The sequence below is a fragment of the Strongylocentrotus purpuratus genome, unplaced genomic scaffold (assembly GCF_000002235.5).
Source record: "Strongylocentrotus purpuratus isolate Spur 01 unplaced genomic scaffold, Spur_5.0 spur5_scaffold_13, whole genome shotgun sequence".
Classification (NCBI taxonomy): Eukaryota; Metazoa; Echinodermata; class Echinoidea; order Camarodonta; family Strongylocentrotidae; genus Strongylocentrotus; species Strongylocentrotus purpuratus.
This window is the reverse complement of record NW_022145598.1, coordinates 9,391,854-9,418,607: the sequence shown is the minus strand read 5'-3', so window position 1 is coordinate 9,418,607 and position 26,754 is coordinate 9,391,854. Positions and strand designations below refer to the sequence as shown.

General features: G+C 38.7%; 1 protein-coding gene across 1 annotated transcript; it reads right to left on the bottom strand.

Moving 5' to 3' along the window:
• Nucleotides 1-611: 611 nt before the first annotated feature.
• LOC115923167 (monocarboxylate transporter 13-like) lies at nucleotides 612-12,153 on the bottom strand. The gene is made up of 3 exons (XM_030983488.1): nucleotides 11,936-12,153; nucleotides 4,614-4,757; nucleotides 612-973 (listed from the first exon to the last, which is right to left on the bottom strand). The coding sequence occupies exons 1-3, from the start codon at nucleotides 12,129-12,131 to the stop codon at nucleotides 612-614; spliced, it is 702 nt and encodes a 233-aa protein (XP_030839348.1). The 5' UTR covers nucleotides 12,132-12,153.
• Nucleotides 12,154-26,754: the final 14,601 nt, after the last annotated feature.

Here is a 26,754-nt window from a genome sequence, read left to right as displayed (position 1 = left end):
TTATGAAGGCCTCCAAAAAGGGGTTTTATCTCAAAATTACTTTCGAAATGAATTTACCTCTAAAATATCAAAGTACACAAGGAAAATGTAGGTCTCTCATCAATTGTCTAATACAAAAAAAATTAAAGATTTGTTTTAAATACAAAACTAAACATTATATCTACAATTCCTTTCTCTGCACAAACTCCATTATATTATCTAAGAGTATTCCACTGTATTGTTATTCAGCTGTTTATTGTCGCTCGAAGGGTTGGCAAAACCCTCGACCCTGTCCATAACATATGTTGAACCGAGGTGGCGCACCTTAGTAAGCAGCCAAAGCATTTATGTTAAAATCGGACAGGGTTACATATCGTCGACCATAATTTACCATTTATGTCAGTCTTCTTAGACTTATTAAGCACACGAGAACGAGGCCCACACGACAGACACGGTAGGTCTAGAAAATCTTCTGACAACCTGTCAACATTGTAAAAGGCCCACGAGACTAACAGGACACAAGACCGACATGTTGGTCTTCTTGGCTTTTCTGCCATATTTTTCTGACATAAGTTCACGAGACCGACAATGGCGTTCGCATGAGACTGCCGGTCTCACGGGCTTTTGGTCTACTAGGAATACCGGTCCAACTCACCTTCTGTGTCCTTGCTTGTGCTGATGTTGCTCTCCGCTTCCTCGTTAAACTCTGGGGGCGAACTTGGGACACTCTGAACGTCATTTCTCTGTGTGCTGCTCTCATCTGATTCGAACTTGATTGCCATGCCAACTGGGATAATATGTGCCATCAGCGCGCTTATGATGAGCAGTCCACCTCTCCAACCGTAAGCTTGACGTAGGAATTCAGCTATGAGTGGTAACAGAAACATTCCGACGCCATATCCAGTCAAACTAATGCTGAAAAGTAGGTTGAAATTTCGAGCCACGTGGTGCAATGTCATGGTACAACATATATGTACCATGCAATATCCAAGACCTGTTTCACATGAAAAGAAAACATGTAGGAGAATTGAAATTGGATTATCGTATCTGAATAAAATGCATAAGTACCCATTAAAATTTGATGTACAAGAATAATTCACGAACGTCATTTTTCAGATAAGTTATATTTTTTTAATTTATTTATTTGACATATTTATACAGGATAAAAAAAGAAACAATCGAATCAGCAAAGCTGTTTTTCATCGATGTCCTGTTAACATGATTAAACATTTCCAATTTAACCAATGGGATTCTTTTAATTACATCAGTAAAAAAATACACATAATAAGGCTCTAAAATGCAAAAAAAAAAACCCACAATATTAGAAATTCGTTTGAAAGAAGTTAATGAATGGCCAATCTTATTTGTTGAGTGAAAAAATATAATAGCAACAACAAAGACGGTTAAGAATCCCAATTATATCATAATTTAAGGTTCAAGCTTTCTGATTGTCGGAACTGCGGGCATTTAGCTATTGGACGCCTAAAATATCAGACGAAAGCTAAAATTTTAGTGCGGGCAAAAGCTCCCTTTGTGCGTCGAACAAAATAAGAATGAACGTGTTTATAGTGGATACACACAACAAGACACGATTAGTTCGCTAACTATTCCATGTATTCTATTGTAAATACTCTTTAAAAGAATTCACTTTACCTCGAGCATTAAACATATGTATGCTCTGATAATGATGAGGATGAGGAGAATTATGATATAATCCTCGTAATCGTCATGATCATTATTATTTTCATTATCGTACACTGTATTTCTGTTACTGTAATTAATTTGTATGTACGAATGAGCATATATGTGTGCCTCAGTAATCTAGGTTTCACAAACGTGGTTGAATCAGATAAAAGGATTTACGCCTGGGGACCGACCTTTAACGTCACTATCCGAAAGACGTGACTCAGTTTCAAACTGGGGTCACCTGTGCCAGTTTGTAGACGAAGACAGAGAGCTGAGCAAACTCATATCTCCCTATCATCCATATCCCATATTCGTATTAAAAAAATATGTATTGTAATCATGAAGGGGGCTCGAAGTGTACATGGGATTATATAATCGTTGTAGCTAAGCAGAGGTTAAGGCGTCGTCATATTGCAATTGAATTTAAGATCTTTATATTTGTAATTAATAATTTCATATTTGCAATGTTCTTTTGATAGTGTATCACATGTTTCTACTAAATATTCTTCCAATTTGAAATATGTGGTAGCGGAGAGTTTGCGCTACAGGGGCCGCACTATATACTGTGCATTTACCTCCGCGCTATTTTGGCCCCGTTTACCCATGACCGCAAGTATTCTATGGAACAAACATCGATTTTCTAAATTATAATACCAAACTAGGTAAATATTGTTATGGCATCATGAAATTTAATACAATGCCGCACGATGGCACGCTTTCAAATCTTCAAATGCCTACTACGTACTACCTATATTTGTACAAGTTACAGTAGTTGAGGATGTTAGGAGGAGAAATGGAGCAGTTTGTTGCAAATTTCTAAACGCACCACATCTAGAGCCACCATTTTGGTCAGATCTAAAATGGCCGCCAGATAAGTTTGCACAACGAGAAGCTCTATAACAGGGGTTCTCAAACCTTTTAGTTGACGGTCCATATGTATTTATTAACGATGTATGGTCCGTTACTTGGGAAGCCCTTCGCCTGAAAATTACGGTCGATATTAAATTCAACTTAAGTTGAACAATGTATAATTGAGTGTTAGAAAACTGGGTACGACCCAAACATAACTCAATTTTGATTAAGACTATAGACAATCTATACTCCTTGATTATACGGTAATAAAACTCGTATACTGAAAAAATGAGGCTAGATTTAGGTCTATATCTATTATAAGGAGAGTTGTTACTGGCAAAAGATAAACAGAGCCTACGAGTTTTAACAATAAATATCGGCTTAGGGCCTATATAAGGCCTTTAAGTGTTAACAGGTGCGTTGTGGCGTGCGCCTGTAATCCAGCTAACTATGGAAATTAAAAACTGATTCAGCCGAGGACGCAGGTTCGAAACTGAGTCACGTCTTTTGGATGGACCAGGTGACGTTAAAGGTCGGTCCCCAGACGTAAATAATCATATCTGATCATTGATACATGTCTGTAAAAACTCAACTACACACACGAAGGTTCGGAAGTCTTCAAGTAATCCCAATATTTCATCCAGGCCATTCATGCATTTTCCACGATGTTGCTATTTTCTAAATGCACTAAGACAGGCTCCGCTTTTCTTTCAAATTTGGTCCATTGTTTCTATACTTTTCTCCTTGGTGTTTCCTTTATCTACTCTCTCCTTCCCCCTCTCTCTCTCTCTTAGATCGTCTTCATAATTTCTCGTTTTTCCTGAGGTGTCTCTTTAGTTTTTACTATCTTTTATTTTCTCTATTTCTGTTCAGAATGTAAGACATTCAAATCGTAGTTATATAAATGTCACACATTCTACATTTTATGTGGATATGTGTCTGTTTGAAACAGTTTCCGTGTTGTCAACAATAAATCAATTAAAGTTTTGACATCCCAGTTCTCAATGATTCTCCTCATTGGTGCCCTCCATTCATCTTTTGTCAAAAGCTAATGGCATTCTATTTAATTATTGTTTTGTATGCATCTATTTGCATTCGGTAGACAAGTCCTCTTCAAGAACTATTAGGACTTTTAGATTGAGTGGACGCGAACACGACGAATGCCGACTGATCATGCGTGTCAACGTACTCAACTGCCCATGTTGACTACAATTAGAAATCTTTTAGATTTCACTCGACGATATACATGCATACAGGAAGTATAAGCGTGCACGCGCGCGCACGCGGCATACTAGTACCGTACTAGATTTAGGAAGATCAAGGTTGAAGCAGTCTCGATCGCCGACTGAGACGACGTGACGCATGCGCAGTGCCTTAAAATGACGTCACAAGTTGCAGTCGAAGCTGTCGACGTGCAAATCTAAAAGTCCCTGTTGGTAGGGTGGTTCGAGTTTGTCCTTAGCTAGCTTCCCGATCCACTTCTCCTGAACTACACTCCTATAAGAACATATTTTGGAAGTTGGGGATTATAATCATCGTGCTTCGGTAATGCAGAAGGGGAGCTATATAAACTATAATAGTTTAATAAACCATGAGCTCAAATGGCGGAAGTAATCTCAAGGGGCGCCCTCCTTGACATCGAATCGATGAATTAACAACAGAATAAGATTTTCGATATCTGTAGGCCCCATATTTTTAAATACTATTGAATTCCAGCTCATCTGGCGGGCTTTTTTTTTATTGGACCAAAATGTCGGCCCCAGGCGGTGCCCTTCTTGGCGTCCGTAAAAAATCTAAATAGTATGGCATGTTCGACGTCTTTGCCAAATTTAGTGCTTTTAGACCAATCTGAACCAAAGTATTCCTTACACCCATTCAATTTGGATCATAGCTTGTTTTCATGCTTTTTCCAAAAAGTGGAAAATCTAAATTATAACCTTCACTATAAAAGCGAAACAAATGAATTGATCAAATATTTTCAACAATTAACTCTCCCTCCCAACTTCTTACGAAAACCTTTCATGTAATCAGGAGTAAGGTTAAAGATAAACATGGACTGTAATATAGTTAATAAGATTTTATGAACAGTTTCTTACCGGTTATTGAGAGATAGATTGACATTTGAGCGTTGCTGGTTGCCATGGAAGTCAAGGCCACGCCCATCGAAGCGAGACATGTACCAAATATTAGGAGCAGACGACGAATGGAATGGTGGCGATAGAGGGCAGCAATTATAGGAGCTATATGAAGACAGAAAAAATCTTATGCTCATGTAATTAGCAACATTTCTTATAACTGATATTCATCTGCTTGAATCTATTTCAAATATTAGTCATGAATTGAATATTTTTCAAAGGTACTATTTCCCATTTGCAGGCCAACAAAATGAAAAGATTAAATTCCAACGGCATTGAAAAAATAATACTAATTTAAAACTTCCCTAAAAAAGGTGAGGCTTGAAAATGTCTTCAAGTGGGAAAATAACGACTATTAGTTGTCAAATCGACTTAGGAGCTATAGAGTCAATAAGTAATAGTCTTGATTTTCAGACCATTGTACCGAATGGTCATACGTGTTATGCTGCGCAAAGATTCAATCAGTTTAATTTTGGCCATCACAAGAAGTGGGTTATTGATGTAGACAAATGCTCATGTACGCTTTACGGCTCATTTTATGTATGTTATTACCAAAGAAGAAAAAAGCCAGTCAGTCACTCAATAGTGTCTGACAGTGAAGTCTAACAAGTTAACGGGTTTCCTTGCATAATTTGAATATTTGGACACTGCTAACGTTTAAATTTCACAGATAGGACATACATGACATGTTTTCATAATTTCTGCAAAGTTCCACAGAATTTGAGGTTGGCTGCAAAAGGGACATAGTACCTTTAACAAGATATATTACAATAATTATATTATTATCGATTGTTTAGGAGGGCTATCAAAAATATCCCAAAGAACATATTGTGAAAAAATACACAAACTTCATTAAAAAGGGAAATCATATCAAATTACTGAGGAAAGAAGTACGCTTTCCGAGATCAAATATTAGTGTATGTGCCCATTTTCGAAGAAGGAATTGTGAGACGTTTTTCGGTAGATGAAAGTCTGGATTTTGGAATAATTAGGTTACATTTGTCAATTGGTGAGCGAAAGTTCCTAACAGGTGTTTATATTTAGAGGGGGGGGGGGCTTTGGAAGGTTATCATGCGAATTGCCGTCAGGGTTAACATTTCACGTCACGATCCATTTTCAGCATGCAGTACTATTTTCAGATACCGAAATACCATACACGGTGTGAGACGTCACACACAAAATAGTACGTACTGTATTGCGAACATTCATAGTTCGTTCACAATTGTGTGCGGTACCTTCCGGTGCATATATTTATGAGTAGAAAAGTACATCTAAGCTTAACCGAAATGATATATACTATTAATTTTATTACCATTATCATTTTCTGTTACTACTCTCGGTGACGTGAATTTGACCATTTTCCTTCCAGGGCCCCACCATGCACTCATGAAAAATGTTTGCTGTCAAGTTACCCCAGGAACCATAGTTTCCGACCTGACCCTCGAAAAGGCATTTGTATGTGTAAAATGCGCTGTTATTAAAGGGATAGGGTAACTTTGCCTCAGATTCTTTAAAAAATCCAGAATTCAGCTCATGCTGCAATCATAATTATAAACCTTTAGGTCATACATGAATCCCATGACTTTTACAAGCTGATCGCCTGTCTGATTATCAAGATATTTATGATTGGAATTAGAAAGTTCAGAATTCGTTTTCGTAACGATTTTAATAACACCACAGTCTATTGGGGAAAATAACAACCGGTCAATCAAAGATTTTTACTTTTTTTGAGGCACTTCATGATTATTTTGAAGCGCAAACTTTGTTAAGGGCTTCAATATTACACCATGTCACAGAGACTGATAACACGTAGGGCCATTTATATCAGATTTAATATTGTTGAAGGTGAAATTCAAAGAAAATCACAAATATGTCAACTAATGTATCACTAGAAACTGGTAAGCTAACAGATGGCCATCGTACAAGTTTTAGGTCAACTACATATCGGGTGATTTATAAAAATACAAATACAACCACCTCCATAGCAGCTGGGATATACGAGAGACGAGTCACCGGAAAAATAACGATGTTTTAATGACGTCACTATATGGACCAATACTGCGCAAGCAGACGACATCCCATAAAGAATGAACATAATTGCAAAGCTATTATTTGTCAAATTGTAATGAGGTTAGTGTATATAAATGTAATGGCATGTCAAACCATTAAAAAGAGGATATAACCCGATTCTGATAACTAAAATCTTTTGCTTGTAAATACACAGGATAGGGGTTAATTAACAATCAAAGAAAACAGACATTCAAATTAAAAAAAACCCGGAATGATATCAAGGACGGCATTTGTTCCCTCTTGAAACGCCGAACATATACCACGGTGTGTGCAGCTGAATATACTGAGTGAGTCCAAAAAAAGTTTACACCTAGAAAATTGCTAATTATTTTATAAATCGTCTATGAACGGTAAATTATTATACATCTTATAAAAGAGTGTTTTATCCCAAATCATTCAGTATCATTTTTGTGTGGTATGTGCTCACGCCTGGGTGAAGAGGAGGCATTGTTCGCGAGAGTGCAAAAATCGACTTGCGCCAAAGTTGCCTATGTGATGTTTGAATAAAACAATTGGGATTTGGGTATTAATTCGGTGTTTGCAGATCCAAATAACACTCCTAACAAAACTAATCATGACACACATTCAAATATCGAATATCAAATATCAAGGAACATTTGTGCGCGTGTGTGTGGGTGTGTGCAGTGCTCAAAATACACGGGGGCAGTGGGCGATTCGCCCCCTGAGCTACATAATCGCCCCCGTCTGGTTGCTCACGGGGGCGATTGCAAAATTAAAAATCGCCCTCGTGGAATTATATAATAAAGATTATCTTTTCTGTTATAACTTTAACACAATATTGAGTTTCAATTTACAAACCTTAAACCAATGAAATGAAACTTAGATAAGCGTGCAAGATTTCTAGTTCTATGAGTAGGCGGTAGGCCTATTATTACCGATTCAGCTCGCAGAGCAGTGCCGCCGTCATCAGTGGTTATAGGCCTACTGCGCCGTTAGTAACGGTACGTGTGCACGCTGCCGCGCCGTGTCTGCTGGAGCTATGGAGGCGATCGCACAAGGGCAGAAACATATGGTCATCGAGAAGTTTTTCGTTGTGAAAGCGTAAACCCGCTGAAATCTGGGGATTTCAAATGACCAGCAAATAATGAACCTCGACCAGTAAATCAATGTAGGGACTTTTTTTGCACGATGAGAACGTGGACTGCAACGTGTGACCTCCTTTTAAGGCACTGCCAGTCCTTAAAAGGACGTCACATGTGACTGCTAGTGCCTTAAAAGAACACGTCCACGTCCACGCAAATCTAAAAGTCCCTATTGAGAAGAAGAGGAAGACCAAGATGTCGTGGAATGATATGGTAACATGGGCAGATCTACGGGGGGGGGGGGGTTAGAGGGTTTAACCTTCTCCTCCCCCGGCCCCCTTGGGCTGCCAAGTGAAAATGTGATGTGCATAGAAAAACGCCATTATGTGTCCAGATCGACCCACACAGTAAGATGTTAGTAGATGCCAGGAAAACAATACGGGGGTTCAAAATAGCAACAACAAAAAATCGCCTCGCCACTATGCGGCTCGTGGACGATGCTTCGCATGTAAGTAGATGCCAGGAAAACATCACTTACGGGGGTCCTAAATCAGGGGCGGATCCAGCCGGCGGCAAGAGGGGGGGGGGGGGTGCCAAATCTTGAGAAAATATTTAGCGGCGAATCAGCCAGCCGGCGATCGGCGAATGAGCGGAGGGGGGGGGGCTGGATAAATGCACATATATTTGTTTTGGGGGGTCCAGTTTTGGGGGAACATTTTTGCGCCGACTCAGCCGGCTGGTGAATATTAAAGCGGGGAGGGGATGCTGGAGAGGAGGACCACTAATTTTTTTTTCAGGGGGGGGGGGGGAGGTGAAGCGCCGTTTTAGCATGACTTTCTTTTTAACTCTTACTTTCACCTATCTCAGATAACCCTAAGTTTTTGGTTGCTGCTTTATATGTAGTTGATAATGCATGATTAAAATAAAGAGAGAGAGAGAGAGAACCACCATCATTTTGCAATGGTTCAGGGTTTGTGTAATGTACATTTGAAACCATTTCTTAGCGTCTCAACCCTAAAAAAATAGCGAAACTATTTTTGAGGAAAACCATTATACTGAACTGAATAAAGAATAATAGCTTTATATTGGCTCATACTAATACTGATACGGGCTAAAGACAATGTGGTATTTTTATAGAGGTATTCCAAAATGACATTCTGATAATCAACATTTTGTTCTGGTATCATTATGTATATACGCATAATACAACTGATCTTTATAATTTCTTAACGTGACATAGCTTCTTCTCCACCTGCAAAAAAACAAAAAAAACAAGGTTATTTAATAAACGGATCATGCGACAAATAGTCATTGTGATTCAAATTGATGCAAGGATTTTTTTTTTGAATAAGCAATGCTTTTCACCAGAATCTTCTTTGTAAAAACGACTTTTACAAATCTCAGCCATGCAATTCAGCCACTGTGTTGTAAGATCACTTTCAGATCAGGAGAAGTGTATTCTTTAATGAGTATTTTACATTGAATGGAACGTCTCAACTCAATAAGCATGGCTGAAATTTGTAAAAGTTGTTTTTACAAAGAAGAATCGGATGAATAGCAGTGCTTATTCAAACAAATATTCGCATCAATTTGAATCACAATCAATGACCTTGTTTTCTTTCTCGTTTGCAAGGGGAGAAGAAGATATGTCACGTTAAAGACATCATAAAGATCAGTGTTGTATGCGTATATATTATATACACAGGCCCCGCGGAACGTTTATCAAAGTGGGGGGGCTAAAGTATTTACGATCAGGTAGAGGGTAGCGAGCGTAAATTGGTGTGTGTGTGTGGGGGGGGGGGGGTCAGGGGTTTTAGGCATTTAATTACGATCGGAGAAGCACAAATATTTTGATGCCGCATTTGTGTCACTGGCAAGTCAGGAGGGCGGGCGTTTTTTATTTTATTTTTTAAGCTAAAATTTACGTTACTATCCTATTTTTTTACCGGTTTGGGAGGCTGGGGGAGGGGGGGGGGCGGTAGAATCGGCCCGTGGATCCGCGTCTGTCCAAAATAGCACACACACAAAATCGCCTCTCCGCTACGTGGCTCAGTAAAGAAAGAATGTAAAGGTTGCTCCCAATAATGAGGAGGAAATAATGTGCAGAACGGGAAGACATCGAGAGAATGTCATCACGGGATAAAAGTCATTAACAGTTATGTAGCTTGTAAATTTGTAAGAGGGAAAATGCTGATTAAAATGATAATGATGAAACAGCAAATAATTGAGGAGTATCATAGGTACCAATTCAATGGATATTTGTATAAAAAAGAGCCCCCGTCAGTACTAAAAAAGCCCCGTGAGCCTTCTCACGGGGCTCTTTTTTTTGGGAAGAGCCCCCGTGGACACAAAATTAATTTGAGCCCTGGGTGTGTGTGACTTTGTCCTTTGCGAAAAACATATGCAATGCATTTCATTTGATACATTCAAACCATTCTCTCACTCCACTAATCCCAACATAATACATACTAAAGGCATCATATCACTTTGGCGCAAGTCGATTTTTGCACTCTCGCAAACAATGCCACCTGTTCATCCAAGGGTGAACACATACCACACAAAAATGGTACCAAATGATTTGGGATAAAACACTCTTTCATAAGATGTATAATAATTTACTGTTCATAGATGATTTTTAAAATGATTAGTAATTTTCTAGGTGTAAACTTTTTTTTTACTCACACGGTACAATGGCGTCTTATTTTGTTTACAAGCGACAGATTCCTTTATTTTTGCATCGCTGCATTTGTCATCAAAATAAAACCATGCGTGGGGTTTAGAGTGAGGCAATACGTTATACATTTAGCCTGACATAGTGAAGTAATACCCCATTCACAGTGGCCTCAAACACCGCGACAGCAGCGGGACTGTCCCGCTGCTGTCGCGGTGTTGTCTTCAGTGTGAAGGCTCGGACCCGTTATAAACTATCGCGGGATAACACCGCCTCGCGATAACGCCGCGACAAACTATCGCTAGGTTCGCCTAGCTACAGCAGCGGGACAGTCCCGCTGCTGTCGCGGTGTTTACTCAGTGTGAAGGCTCTCCGCTATAACACCGCGACAAACACGTGTGATTTGTTTACTTACCTATCACTGACCTCTTTTCTCCAGCAATGGGGAACATAAAGTGAAATAGAAATAAAGTAACCAGTGGATTCAAATTGATTTTATTATTATGTAGATATTATAATTATCCAAATAAAAATATTTCACACTTCAAAAAATTAAAATATTCTGACTGGAAGCAATAAAAATGCTAGTTTTTTAAAAAGTAATATGATCGAGGATACAAAAAGCTAAATCGAGCTAGCTACATGAGGAAGAGTGTGTAAAGTACAGCTAGCGCACGCAATTTCAAGCAATCGAAAACCCCGCGCTGAAGTATTTCCGGTCATATCGGGGTCACTCGCGGGTCATGAGCCATGCATACACGTGTTTGTTACGGAGGTAATAAAAATCATCCGCTACAACGCCGCTACAAATTTCAAAACCACTGTGAATGGGGTATAAGAGAAAGAACTCAAGATAAGATGAAAACACAGGCACTGAAAATGTGTGAGATGTCATGGGACATCGTCTGCTTGTGCAAATCATGTCCATACTGTGATCTCACACATCTCAGCAGCGTTCGGAGAGCTCTTCAGGCGCTATACCGGGGCTGTATTTAAGCGTTTTGTAATTTATAATAATCATTACTTCGAATGTTTCCAAGCATTGAATTTTGATAACCTTGTCGAATCAAAGTTTCAACTTTGCAATAATGAAAATAAAGTTAGTTTTTAAAATCAATGAATATCTACTTGAAACTATGCATATAATTGTATTCTTATACGAAAGGACAATCGTCCCGCAGAGGGGATGTATCCACTAGACGATGGCAGATCTATCTTTAAGTCCAAAATTATTTGAAAACCTAAAGCTATGTCATGAAATAATAAAGAGGGTCTTTAATTCACGTGTGACATGGGGGGGGGGGGTCATTAAGATTTGCCACTTAAGTTTCAAAGGGGGCGGGGCACGGGTCGGTTATTCTCCCCTCACTCCAGCAGGCAGGTAGTTTATTTTTGTGTAAGCGATTCATCGCAAGTACATCGTGCGGGATACATTTAGAGATAATTTGCCACTGGATTTGAGCGGTCACATTAGGAATAGTTAAGATTTAGATTCTCACCTGGAAAGTTAGAGAATGCATTGAGTAGTCCAAGAGCAATTCCAATATCCGTCGATGTCGTTCCAAGACTAATGTTGATATCTTCCAAGTAAATTCCAATGGTCTTAATAATACCTACATGACAGGATGCCTTTAAGAAGATACACACCACCACAGGCAAACTTCGAGAAGTTAAAATCTCATAAAAACAACCCATGGTAGGCTTTGATGGAACGATACACAAAATACAAATGTGTGCTTCACTTCTGTTAGCTGGATAACATATACGAAACGGAGAATAGACGCGCAGAATATTGATAAAACTCAAAAGGTATCGGTGTACCATTGTACTGTCGGAGCTCCAAACTTTTAGTTGGTGTACGGGTGAACAGTTTTGCTCAAATACAGGTGATGAACTTCCTTTCATCAAACAACAAACCTCGACAGCTAGAATTATGATCTATAGAACTATTCTTTATTGCTTGAAAGAAAGATGGTATCTATCCCCAGTCGTTTGGAAGAAATGGATCGCTCTGATTAATTCGACACCACAACGCACGGGGATAACATATCATTATTATTATTATTATTACAATTATTATTATTATTATTATTATTATTATTATTATTAGTGTACGGTTTAACAGTTTTGCTTTAATACAAGTGATTTACTTTCTTTCAGCAAACAACAAACCTCGCTAGACTGTATTATCTTTAGAATGTAAACAAATGATGTAAAAAGGTGAATATGCATGTGACACCTGTTCTACACATTTTTACATAATAGCAGGGAAGGGATGTTCCTTTGTCTACCTGAGGAACTCATGCGCACAGTGGCGGATCCAGCCTAACCCTATGGGGCCCAATCCGTGAGAAAATATTAGTTGCGACTCAGCCACCGGTGAATAAGCAGGGGGGGGGGTAGGAGGCACCAATTTTTCAGGATATATTTTGCGCCGACTCAGTCAGCCGATAAATAAGCGGGGGGGGGGCGGGGAGGTGAAAACCACTATTTTTGTTTTTTTCACCTAATTCGTGAGAATATTTTTTTAATTCTTTTGTTGTTGACCCGTCAGCCCCCCCCCCCCCCCCCGTGGATCCGCGCCTGCAGAGGATCCAGACGTCGTCAAGGGAGGGAGGGGGTAGCCAAATCTTAATACAACATTTAGTGCCGACTCAGCCGGCCGGCGAATAAGCGGGGGGGGGGGCGCTTTTTTAATTTTTTTTTTATAAAGGTTAACTTTACGTTATTATCCTATTTTTTTATCGTTTTGGGGGGCTAGGATGGGGGGCCCGAGCCGGAATAATCGCTACGTAGATCCGCCCCTGCATGCGCACACGGCATACTAGTACCTTGAGCATCTAAAGGCGCTATATAAATATCAATATGTATGTATGTACTAGATTTAGGAAAATCAAGGTTGACGCATTCTCGATCGCCGACTGAGACGACGTAACGCATGCGCAGTGCCTTAAAATGACGTCACACGTTGCAGTCAAAGCTGTTGACGTGCAAATCTAAAAGTCCCTAATGCGGAGATACATGACGACACCAACATGGCGTAGTAGTTGTCAAAATACACATCGCATAGAAGAGCGGCGATGTTCAAGATTGTAGCGAAGAGATAGAGAGTGACAGGTTTGACAAGGCTGTTGGTAAGGGAACCGACAGCAACCCTGCTGAAGATATTCCCTATTGCAGCTGAGAAAGTGATGATAATGGTGTTCCGGACACCAGGGGCGGATCCAGCCGGCGTCGAGGGGGGGGGGGCCAATTTGTGAGAAAATATTGAGCGGCGCATCAGCGCCGCGTGCCGCGCTTGCGCGGACAGGGGGAGTCTGAGGGGGGATGCGTCCCCCTGAAAAGCTTAAGAAAAGTCGAATTTGTAAACTCGATTTGGTGTATACTTTTTGCCAGGATATCATTTAAAATTTGTGACTTTTTCCAGCATAAATTTATGATAGGAGGAAAAGACTGTATACACAAGAAGTGGGACTATGTGTGCAATCCGCCCGTTGTGACAAAAAGTCTTTAGGACATTGGTATTCATGGCACCGGTACCTCTAGGCAGGCGCGTTCGCAGGGGGGGGGGAGGGGTTTGGGGGTTAAACCCCCCCCCCCTTTAGTTTTTTTTTTTATGTGTGTATTTTAGAACAACCCCCCCCCCCCCTTCGGTGATTTTTTTTTGTTTTTTTTGTTTTTTTGCCTGATTTCAAAATGTTAACCCCCGCCCCCCCCCCCTTGAAAAAATCCTGCGTACGCCACTGCCTCTAGGTGTAAGTGTTTAATATTGTTATATGTATAACTAAACACAGCAATGATTCCCTCATCAAGATCAGGAGTCCATAAAGTATATCTTTTATCCTTTTTATTTCATTTCTAAACAAGATCTTCAATTGCAACAATGTTGACAACCACAATTGACACAGTACAGATTCCTAATACCTCGGGTATCACTTGATTGTCAAAATCAGTCAGTACAAGACTAGTGCAGCAGTTGTAATGGGCAGACAGCAATAACTTGATTCGGGCTGCAGCTTTAAACACCTCACAATAGGCCCCGGTGAACGTTTTTCAAAGTAGGGGGGGCTAAAGTAGGTAGAGCGTAGCGTAAATTGGTGTAGGGTCCAGGGGGCGGCGCCCCTGGAAGCTCGGAGGCTTGAGCAGGCCAGGGGCAATTGAGGTAATTCAAAGGGTGTGGGGGGCATCAACAATAAAGGGCACTTTCCGGGAGAAAGGGGCACCTACTAAGGGAAACCTCAAAGCGAAAATTTACAGTTTTTTTTAGACATTGGTATATACCCCTACAATGTGTTACAGGGATGATTTCAATGTCTGTTTCTCTCTTAACATGGTTCATACTGTTCAAGCATCACACATATACTTTGTAGTTGGTTTGTGATGGTACGAATAATTTTTGCGAGCGAGCAAAAAATTTGGATTTGTGAGGTCGCAGTGAAAAAATTACATCTTAAGCGTTACGTTTTAAGCACAATCTAATCATGAAAGACTGAAAAGATCTTTAATATGAACCATAATCATACCAACTTTAAATACGAGAGAGCGTAGCGAGCCACACTTGGGTGAAATTAAAGAAAAGTTCTTCTTAATCCTTTTAAATTAGGAGCACTTTTTACAGGGAAAGGAAAAGGGGGCACATATCCAAAGGGGAAAATGACACTTATTTGAAATGAAAAAGAGCACATGTCAAAGTAAAAAGGGAAATTACCAGAGGTGAAAATGGGGCACTCCTCGCACTAAATAAGGGGCACTCACCAGAGATGATGGAAAAAGTGCAATTTTCAGAAGAAAAATGGCACTAATCAGAGATGAAAAGGGGCACTTATTACAGAGTTAAAGGGGACACCTCTCAAATTTTAATAAGGGCATGCACTCATCGGAGATGAAAAGGGGCACGTATAAGAAAGAACCAAATCTCACGCACATATTATGCAAAAGAGGTGAGTAATTACGTCCTGCAGGACACAATACAAATCCCAGGTTGGTTTCCGGAAGCTGGAGAAGAATCCTTTTCGCATAGTATACTGATTTTGATTTTTAATGATTTACGCATCTATCCAATCTGTCCATATAGTGTAACAGTAATAACCCATCTGTGACACTAATAAACGATGTGCATGAGACTAATTTTATTCGGTATAATTTACATATAATAAATATTATGGGCAGATTGAAAAAGAAAAATTTAGACTGACAGGTCGTCTTCTGTGCACCTGTTCAACTGAATGCAGTGTTTTTACCCAGATTCTGGCGATAAAAATGGGTAATTTTCTGAATAAATCAGGCTTTTACGACCACTTTTACGGAACTAATTTTATGAATCCGCGAACTGCCGAATTTGGAAGCTTTGCCGACATGCTTCACGATGCCTCCGTGTTTTTAATTTTCGCATTTGCTATTTTTTCGTGCTTTTTTCCTTAATTACGTTTGCTAAGTCGCGCTTTTATGTAGATAAAATATGTGGTCTCGCATTTTGCAGGAAAAAAAAAAGTTTGTTTCCGGGGCCTTGCCCTTGGTTGGTTTCTTTCTATTTCTCTTTAAAATACTTTTTCAAAGAAGAGGGGGGGGGCTCGAGCCCCGCCATACCGCGGACCCTGTACACAGCATGATGATTTGACAGATGGACCTGAAGTTAACCGAGTCCTGAAATACTTTTGAACGTTGTAACTTGTACGCCCTAGTGTAGAGAGATCATCGGCATTTTGTTTCTAACATAATATATAGGCCTAAAACACGAATTAGGGCTAGTTTAGACCTTAAAACAATCCAAAGCTCGGCGCATGTCCACCTGAACCGCGGGAGCTTGGCCTATATACGGATAGGTGAGGGCCCTGGGTCCACTCCTAACTCGTGTTTTAGCCCTTCTTTCTTCCCTTTTCCTTTCCTTTCCTTTCCTTTCCTTTTCTTTCCTTTCCTTTCCTTTCCTTTCGGGGGAGGGGGGGGGGCGGGCCCGTCGGCCCCCCCCCGTGGATCCGCACCTGCCGGACACAGATCCCTCTCTTCAGAGCATAAGGTACAAGAAAGGAGTGCCAACCACTCCAAACTATATGCGACGCCAAAGTAACACCATATACCAAAATAAATATAGGATCCACGTACAAATCAGATTGGCGAAGACTGTTGGTGATCCTACGAAAAATTGCGCTGTCGTCTCCGTTTTCATCTTTAAAGAAGAGTTAATTAAAAAGGCCATAAAAAAGAGGTTTAATGTCCAAAACACATTTGGAACGATATTACCTTTTACATCACACACTACACATGTTATATGTAGGTCTCTCATTAATTTTATGATAATGATTATTACATATGAAATAATAAAAAAATGAACATCAAATCTGCAATTCCCTTCTCTGGTCGAAGGTCATAATATCATCTCAAGAGTTAGACCTTTGTATGGTTATTGTGATGTATATAGTAAGTTTCCTGATCTCATCACATTTCATCGTTAGTAGGCGGGGCAAAACCCTCGTCCATGTCCATGAAATGATCTGTTTCCGAGATGGCGCATATTAATTAGCATCAAAGCATGTATGTTAAAGTCGGACAAGGTTACGTATTGTCGACAATGATTTATAATTTATACCAGTCTTCGTAGACTAACCAGTCCCGGCAAGAGCACACGAGACTAACAGCCCACGAGACCGACAATGTAGGTCTATCGAATCTTCCAGCAAACTGTCGACATGGTTAAATGCCGACGAGACCAAATGGCCACAAAACCGACATACTGGTCTTTTTGGCCCTGCTGAAGGTCCACGAGACCGACATTGTCGCTCTAATAGGATTTTCCGATTGAATTCACCTGTTATGTCCTGACTTGTGCTGGTGTTGCATTCTTCTCCCTTGGGAGAACTTGGGACACTCTGAAAACCATTTCTCTGTGTGCTACTCTCATCTAATTCCAACTTAATTGCCATGCCAACTGGGATAATATTAGCCATCAGAGCGCTTATGATGAGCAGTCCACCTCTCCAATCGTATGCTTGACGTAAGAATTCAGCTAAGAGTGGTAACAGAACCATTCCGGCACCATATCCAGTCAAACCAAGGCTGAAAAGTAGGTTGTAATTCTCCTTAGCAACACGGTGCAATGTCATGACACAACATATATTAACAATACAATATCCAAGACCTGTTTATTGAAAAGAAAAAGACATGGGGCCATTTATACATGTATGTAATCATCATATCCAAATATATTGCAAGATGTATACGAAAAAAAATCCTACTCAACGTTTAGGAAAGGTATATAATAATGTATTGATTTATTTATTTATTTATTTTTTATTTCTGATATTTAGACAAGGTGGCTCATTATCATCAATAGTGGTAATCAGACCTACGGTTACAAGGTCACGTGACCTTTTGTCTTTGCATGTCAGCCCGAAAATCGCTCATTTTCGTGATTTGTGTGCAAAACATAAGGAAAAGCCGTTTTTTTCCTAAAAACAGATCAAACATGGGTTATTGGGTCTTGTTTCAAGTTTAGGTGGTTGTTTTGGGAGTCAAAATAGTTGAATTGTAGTTAGAAATGAAATAAAACAACAAAAACAATAAAATACATAAGTTCAAAAAAAGAATGAAATACATAAAAAATTATCAAAACAAGGGATAACATAGGGAAGAAGCTGGCTCCTCAAAATTTAGTTGTCGTATTATTGTTTAGAATGGTCTAATGAATATATGTAGTGAAAAAGAATGCTTATATAATGATTATATATGATTTATGGGTAAAAATGTGATTTGTATGACCTTATTTGCATAAATTACCATAAATGTGCAAATGAGTGAATAAAAAAAAAAATTGAAAGTATCATAGTATTTTATACACTTCACTTGACATGCGTGCAAATTTTCGCGGAGATCGGCAGCTTCACGGCCGAGATCTTATGGGGGGGGGTATAATTCGCCATAAAAATAACGATGTTTTAATGACGTCACATAATGCACCAATACTGCCCAATCAGACGACATCCCATAAAGAGTGAACATAACTGCAAAGCTATTATTTCTCAAATTATAATGAGTTTAGTGTATATAAATGTGATGGCATTTCAAACCATTCAAATGGGGATATGAAACCGATTTTGATAACTAAAATCATTTGTTTGTAAATACACAGGGTAGGAGCTAATTAACAATCAAAGACACCAGACTTTCAAATTGAAAACGGAATGATTATTTAGGATGGCATTCGTTCCCTCTTGAAACGCCGAACCTACCGCTGTGTGTGCAGATGAAAATACGATGGCGTTTTATTTTATTTACAAGCGACAGATTCCTTTATTTTTATATCGCTGCATTTGTCATCAAAATAAAAACATGCGCGGGGTTTAGAGTGAGGCGATAAATTATACATTCAGCCTGATGGTAGTGAAGTTAGATGTGCTACATTCTACTGCGACTTTCTTTTTATTATTCTGACATCGAGACAGTTAAAATAATGGCACACAAAAGTCCTTTATTATTATCTTCAAATGAGTGATTTGATGAGTGTAAGTTAATTTACTCTCCCCTTCTAACTGTTTACGAAAAACTATAATGTAATCAACTGTAAGGTTTAAACAAAGAAAGGTCTTTTAACATTGTTTGTTGGTTCGGTGCACAGTTTCTTACCGGTAATTGACAGATAAATTGCCATTTGGGCGTTGCTGGTTGCCATGGATGTCAAAGCCACGCCTATTGGAGGGAGACATGCACCAGATATCAGAAGCAGACGACGAGTCGAATGGTGACGATAGAGGGCAGCAAGGAAAGGAGCTGTATGAAGACAAGCACACTCTCGGGGTATTGCAATTGATATATAGTGTCTATTTATATCAAATAGTTATCATCAAATGAATATTCATTTACACAATATATTACAATAATATTATTATTATCGATTATTTAGGAGAGCTATGAACAAAAACAAAATACCATTGAGCATATAAAAAAAAGATTGTGAAAGGAAACATAGCTTTCTGTTTTAAGGAGGGAGGTGTGACGCGGTTTTGGGATGTGTAATGCTTGTCTTTGGTGGCGAATCAGATTGTCGTGGTTTTGTGTTGCCTATTATCGGTGACAGTGCCCTTTTTCCCCAGAAAGCGTCCTTTTTTGTTGTTGCCTCCCCCTGTATATATTATTTTTGAATATAAATTCGGCGAAACATTGCTGCGGCCAGCTACAATGTAATAGCTCGAGCGAGCAGCATACATGTAGCTAGATGTACTATTATGCAAAGGAGCGCGCTGTGCGCAACGACTCATTTGTCAGGAGCTTGGGCACCGTGTTACACTTTAAGACCTCAACAGCAGAGGCAGTGGACTATGCTCACAACACGAACTAGTGCGGAAGGAAAGGAAAGGAAATTTTCATGAATGAAAACAATAAACCTGAAAAACATTCGTTTGAATTCGTTAATGAGACTGTTTCATTATTTTTGAGGGGTTATATAGTATTTAATTACTGTATTAGCGAGTGGACCCCACTTCTTGACATGTACATTCAATTTTCTATATCTTTTGCTATATATAACTCTTCGTTGTATGATCTTGCTTAAAAAATATATATATATATACTAGGGTGTGTGCTATTACATTTGCTTATATATATATATATATATATATTTCTTACCTATAACTAAAATGTGATTTAAAAGCATTTTGTTCGTACACTTTTCTAATACCCCTTTTATCACCGTCTTGTCATCGAGGAAAAAGAAATCAATGATATCAAGGAACGACTTTACATCATTCCGAAATATTTGTGTGACTTTACAGGTCCACATAATGTGTTCGACTGTTTCATTTTCAGAGCATCCGAACGAGCATAAAGGGGACGATACCAATTTCATTTGATATACATTGTAGCTTATAGTTCATTGCCAAAATATTATTTAATACGTTGAACTGAAATTCTCTTGTTTTTGTATCTATTGAAGTTTATACTAATAATTGGCGTGCTTTGCATATATCTTGTTGGGACATACCAAATCTATTTTGCAATCAAAAAGTACTTGCTGCTCTTTCATTTTGTCATTTATTAGTAGCTTGTAAAGATGTCTGCTCTTAAGAACCAGTATCAGTCGAATACATTCAGGAATAATGATTATCTCTTTTGATTTTTCTTTAAATTCTTCATTGAACATTTCTACAGTATATTGAATTCTTTACGCTTTTTTAGATACATTGAATTCTAAAAAAAATCATTGAGATCAATATCAAATTCGTTCTTCAATTACTGGAAGGTTTTACGAAGACCTTGAGGAGTAATAATTTGATGAAGCAAGTATATACCTTTCTGGAACATTTTTGTACATGACATATTCATAATTCCTGCAAAGTTCTACAGAATTTGATGTTGGCTGCAAAAGGGACATGCTATCTTTAATTGCCCATTAAATGTGTATATGATTGAATAATCCTATATATATATTTTTTTTTTTAAAGAGGTAATACTGTCGCATGAGATTGTAGTCCCATTGAGTCAAGCCCTTGCCAATGTCAACGTACACAATCGTATAGGCATAGAAGGTTTACGTTATTGTTTCATGCTACTACTAACTCTTGTCCCTCGCACATCAAACTATCTTGTTTTACTATGTTAAACGATATTGTCCTACGTTTATTGCAGTGATCTACTATCTAAATCGCTTACAAATCGTGATAAATGATCCGATAACTCCAGCAGTGAGGTAGTTGATTATTGTGTAAGCGAATCATCAAAAGTGCAACGTGCAGGATGATTTAAGAGATAATTTGGCTTAGGATTGGAGTGGTCGCAGTAGGAATAATTGAGATTTAGATTCTCACCTGGAAAGTGGCAGAATGCATTGAGGAGACCAACAGCAATTCCGATATCCGTCGATGTAGTTCCAAGACTAATGTTGATAACTTCCAAGTAAATTCCAATGGTCTTCATAATACCTACAGTACCGGATGTCCGTAAGAAGGTACACACCACCAGAGGTAAACTGGGAGAAGTTAACATATCATGAACACGACCCATGGTAGGCTATGATGAAATGATACACAAAATATAAATTCGTGTTTCACTTCTGTAAGCTGGGTAACATATACGACATGTAAAATAGACGAGAGTAATATTGATAGAACTCCGTGGCCCGAATTCACAAAGGAGGTTTTTCGACAAACCTAAGTTTATGTGCGTCATATTACGCGTTTCGACGCGTTGTTTTTAACAAACTATTTAGTTCATTCAATTTGCATTATTGTTGTACGGTTGAAAAGTTTTTTGTGAATAGAAGTCAAGGCACTACAGAGGTGAGGTTAATTGAATAATGGGATTAATACCCAGTAGTTTGGAAGAAATGCCAACAATGGATCGCTTTTAATATTTACACACCACATCGCATGGAGATGACATATTATTGTTATAATTAATATTTGTATTATCATTATTGTTATTATTGTAATTATTACATTTATATCTTATTCACAACTATAAAGCCGGATCCAATCAAGGGACTCAAGGTACTACAGAGGTGACGTCAATTGAATATTTACACGTATACAGTCATGTACAATTTGGGCAAAAGGACCACATGGAGTACCCAGAGATTACACTATTTCAATTGGCATGCTTGGTGCGGTTGAACAGTAGTGCATAACCGTGCCTGAATACATGTAGTTTCTTTCAGCAAACGACAAATCTATTCTATATTGTATTGAATAATATTCGTATCAATCCCCAGTTTGTTTTTTTAAAGAAAATGCTTGAGTGGATGTATGGATAATGCATGTTAGGCTTTTTAACAAAAGGAGTCAAACTTGGTTGGGAAAGGTTAATAGCTTTAAATTTGTTTCAGCAAACAACAAACCTCGACAGCTGGAATTTATGATCTAGAGAAATATTCTTTATTACAGAAAGAATAATGGGATCAATACCCAGTAGTTTGGAAGAAATGCCAACTATGGATCGCTTTTAATATTTACACACCACATCGCATGGAGATGACATATTATTGTTATTATTAATATTTGTATTATCATTATTGTTATTATTATAATTATTACATTTATATCTTATTTACAACTATAAAGCCGGATCCAATCAAGGGACTCAAGGCACTACAGAGGTGACGTCAATTGAATATTTACACGTATACAGTCATGTACAATTTGGGCAAAAGGACCACACTGAGTACCCAGAGATTACACTAGCCCTACCAGAAACCCCTTCAATTTAAGAGCCTGTCCAAAAGACAGGTCCGGCCGGCTCATGACTCACAGGGTACTCTTATAAACAAGCCTAACCATATTCTCCCATCACCAGGGGCAGCGATTTCTTTTCATGTCCCCGGGGGGGGGGGGACGAAATGAGAGGGAAAATCTGTATTCCGTTGGTACCACGGTCAGTGGCGTAATGAGTAATAGCGTTGGGGGGGGGGGGGTTCAGAACAAAATCTGCATGACCACCACTCTTACATGTTTCAGCAGGCCCCGCGGAACATTTTTCAAAGTAGGGGGGGGGCCTTTTATTTACGATCAGGTAGAGTGGTGGGGTCCAATGGTTAAGCCCCGGCGGGGTCAAGGGGCGGAGCCCCCAGAAGCTCAGGGGTTTAAGGCATTAAATTACGGTCAGATGAGCTTCCAGGGGCCTGCCTTAGGGCCCCTGGTAGGGTCCAGGAGGCGGAGTTAGACATTAGACATTTAATTACGGTCAGATTAGCATATTTTGATACCTCATTTGTGACACTGGCAGGTCACTGATTGGCGTGGGGTCCAGGGGGTGAGCCCCCTGGAGCTCAGGGTTTTGGGCATTCAATTACGGTTAGATGAGCATTCAGGGGTCCGGCCCGGGGGTGGAGCCCCTGTAAACTCAGGGGTATTAGGCATTTAATTACGGTCAGATGAGCATATTTTGATACCTCATTATTTTGTGGGCAGGTCACTATCCATTCCTTTCTTTCCTTCCCTATTTCTTTCTTTCTATTTCTCTTCAACATACTTTTTTCAGAACAGTTTGGGGCCCTGAAATGTAGGCTTCTAAATACGTGTAAGCATATTTCTTTGCCTAACTGTAGATTAGGGAATTGTCATTTCCAGCAAACTCATAACAAGTATTATTTACAAATAAGTGAGAAAAAATCCCGGAAAATCGTGTCATTTCAGCAACATTTGTAAATCACTGGTATCGAATTAGAAATAAACCAAATCGGAATTTTATTTTGGGGCGGGCAACTGCTCCCACGCCCCCCCCCCCCATCAGTACACCAGTGACCACGGTGACACTAACGGAATACAGATTTTTTAACAATATTTCCTTGTACATTTTGAAGGATATTATGCGGGGGAGCATAGCGACCGAGCGAGAAGATTTTTGCATGGTATAAGTCTAAACGCTGCACTCTTGGGCTCTCCAGAATCTAAGTGTGTTTCAGTCTTTAGTCAGTATTTGCTATATAATTGTTTGCACTTTTTTTTTTTTCCAGGGGGGACGCTCCCCCTTAAAAAAAAGTTGAGGGGGACGTTTCACCCCGTCACCCCCCCCCCCCCCCCACGGGATCGCCGCCCCTGCCCATCACCATGACTGGTACCAATCACCCAGTAGTATATGCGTTAATTTATTGTCAATACTTTGTGTAGAGTGTGTGCTGTCCAATTTAATGGCAAAACGAGGAGATTCTGATAGCTGAGGGTTCTAATTAACAGATCGTTTACCATTGTTGATTTTCTGATTGTTTCATATTTTGCATCGATTAGTAACTTCTGTTAGCTGGGTAAAATATACGACACGTAAAATAGACGCGCAGAATATTGATGGGACTCCATAAGTATCAATGTACTATTGTCCTGTAGGATCTCCAACCTTTTAGTTCATTCAATTTGCATTGTTGTTGTACGGTTGACATATTACTATTATTATAATTATTTTAAACATTATTATTATTATTAGTAGTAGTAGTAGTAGTAGTAGTAGTAGTAGTAGTAGAAGTAGTAGTAGTAGTAGAAGTAGTAGTAGTAGTAGTAGAAGTAGTAGAAGTAGTATTGTTATTATTATTATTATTATTATTATTATTAAATCTATATCTTTTTGTACAACTGTAGCGCAAGATCCAATCAGTAGACCAAAGGCACTACAGAGATGACGTCATCTGAATATTTACACGTATATAATTGGGGCAAAAAGACCACCATAGGGTACCCAAAATTTACACTAGCCTTACCAGAACCCCCTTCAATTTAAGAGCCTGTCCAACAGACAGGATCCGGCCAGCTCATGACTAACTCGGTACTATAATAAAACAAGTCTAACCCTATTCTACCATCACTATGACTGATATCAATCACCCAGTAGCATATGCGTTCTATTGTCAAATACTGTCTTTGTGTAGAATCTGTACCGTCCTACTTTATGGATAGACGAGCAGATTATGATAGCTGAGGGTTCTACAGATAACAGATCATTTGGCATTGTTAGGTATTCTGATAGTTTTATATTTTGTATCAATGAGTAACTTTTTCGGAGTGGGGTAACATATAATGTAAAGTAAAAAAAAAAACGCAGAATGAATTCCAGAACTTTATAAGTATCTGTTTACCATAGTCCAGATTTGTCTTCTTTCATTATAATGCTTTAACACTAAAACTATTTTCTTTTTCTTTTTTCATTTTAGTATGTACAAAAGTTACATAAACTGTATTATTTTGTTGTATATATGTAAATACAAAACAAACAAGTTTTACATTCATATGTATAAACAAATTAACAGAAAAAAAATCTTGCCAAAGAATGGAACTAGGCTCGACTAGCACTTGTGCTAACTTCTAGTTCCCATTAACAACTTCACCTAAATATAGTAATAAACATATCTACGTACTAGTATGCAGATGTATGTCTAAATATCGTATTTAAACCATTACTGTTTAATCAACATTACTCTTATGTTATATCTACATGTACATGTATCAGTATTATTTTTTGCATTGTATGATTGTTCATATGTACTGTCATTATTGTGATGTGTTGTTGTTAATAAATTCAAATTCAAATTCAATTCAAATCTCTCTTCAAATCTCTCTTCAAAAACTACAAACTTCTAGTTCAATTGGCATGCTTGGTGCGGTTGAACAGTAGTACATAGCTTTGCCTGAATACATGTAGTTTCTTTTAGCAAACGACAAACCTATTCTATATTGTATTACTATCCTATCAATTGGAACTATTACATCTTTATCCGCGTTAGAACCCAACAATAATACAAAAGTTTCGTTTCTCTTCATCTACAATCCAGACATATTTGCAAAAATGTCTAGAACAAACAGCGACATAAAAAAAAAAGACTCGCAGAATGAATGCCAGAACTCTATAGTCCAGTCGGAACTACAAAATGCTTGGTGCGGTTCAGGCGCGTACGCAGGGGGGGGGGGGGGGGGGGTTATGTGTGAGTTTTTTTGTTATGTGTATGTTTTTTGGGAAAACCCTCCCCTTTTGACTTTTTTTTATTTATTTTTAATAAAACCGTATTGCCCTAGTTTTCACTAGCAGTGGGAACGGAGCGTTATATTCTTTGTATTTTCCTTGGTCTCCCTGCCCGTATAGACTTTGCGTGTAGAGACGAGTGAAAGTATAGTATAGTCTAGTCTCGACAAAGTTTGTTCAGTTCTTTGAGATTGTCATGGTTGATTTATGTATTTGCTCAAGATATCTGATTTGGATAACAATCAAAATATTGACTGGCTTAACTTTCGGGAGATACCACATATATTGCCCTCACAAGACCCATATTGCCCTCGTCTATGACTCGGGGCAATATGAGTCTTGTTCGGGCAATATAATTGGTATCTCCCTCAAGGCCAGTTAATATTATATAATTGTATACAAGAATATTGGCATCAATCCCCAATCTTTTTTATTGAAATTGCTCAAGTGGATCCCTCTTAATAGTCAAACATCATACAAAATATCTCACTGAAGTAGTGTACTATTATTATCATTATTATTACTGTAGTCGTTGTTGTGCCATAGTTATATATTTCGCGTAACCTGTGAGGAGAGGGCGACATTGAACTGAAACACTGAGTATTGACTACTGGTATAACGTTAGGAAGGGCGTACGGGTGGTTCACTTCACTATGCTTTCCTCCTTGTCTTATACTATGGACCTATTACGGATGGACGTTCATCGTTTTCTTAAAGATACTATGTCCCTTTTGCAGTCAACCTCAAATTATGAAAAACTTTGCAGGAATTACGAATATGTCATGTATGTCCTATCTGTGAAATTTAAACGTTAGCAGTGTCCTAATATTCAAATTATGCAAGGAAACCCGTTTACTTGCTAGACTTCACTGTCAGACACTATTGTCAGTAT

Coding starts and splice junctions, on each gene's coding strand:
- LOC115923167 (XM_030983488.1), bottom strand. CDS start 12,131: ATGGGTTGTTTTTATGAGATTTTAACTTCTCGAAGTTTGCCTGTGGTG. Junction 4,758..11,935: donor TGCATTCTCTAACTTTCCAG/GTGAGAATCTAA, acceptor GTCTTCATATAG/CTCCTATAATTGCTGCCCTC. Junction 974..4,613: donor AATCTATCTCTCAATAACCG/GTAAGAAACTGT, acceptor CATGTGAAACAG/GTCTTGGATATTGCATGGTA.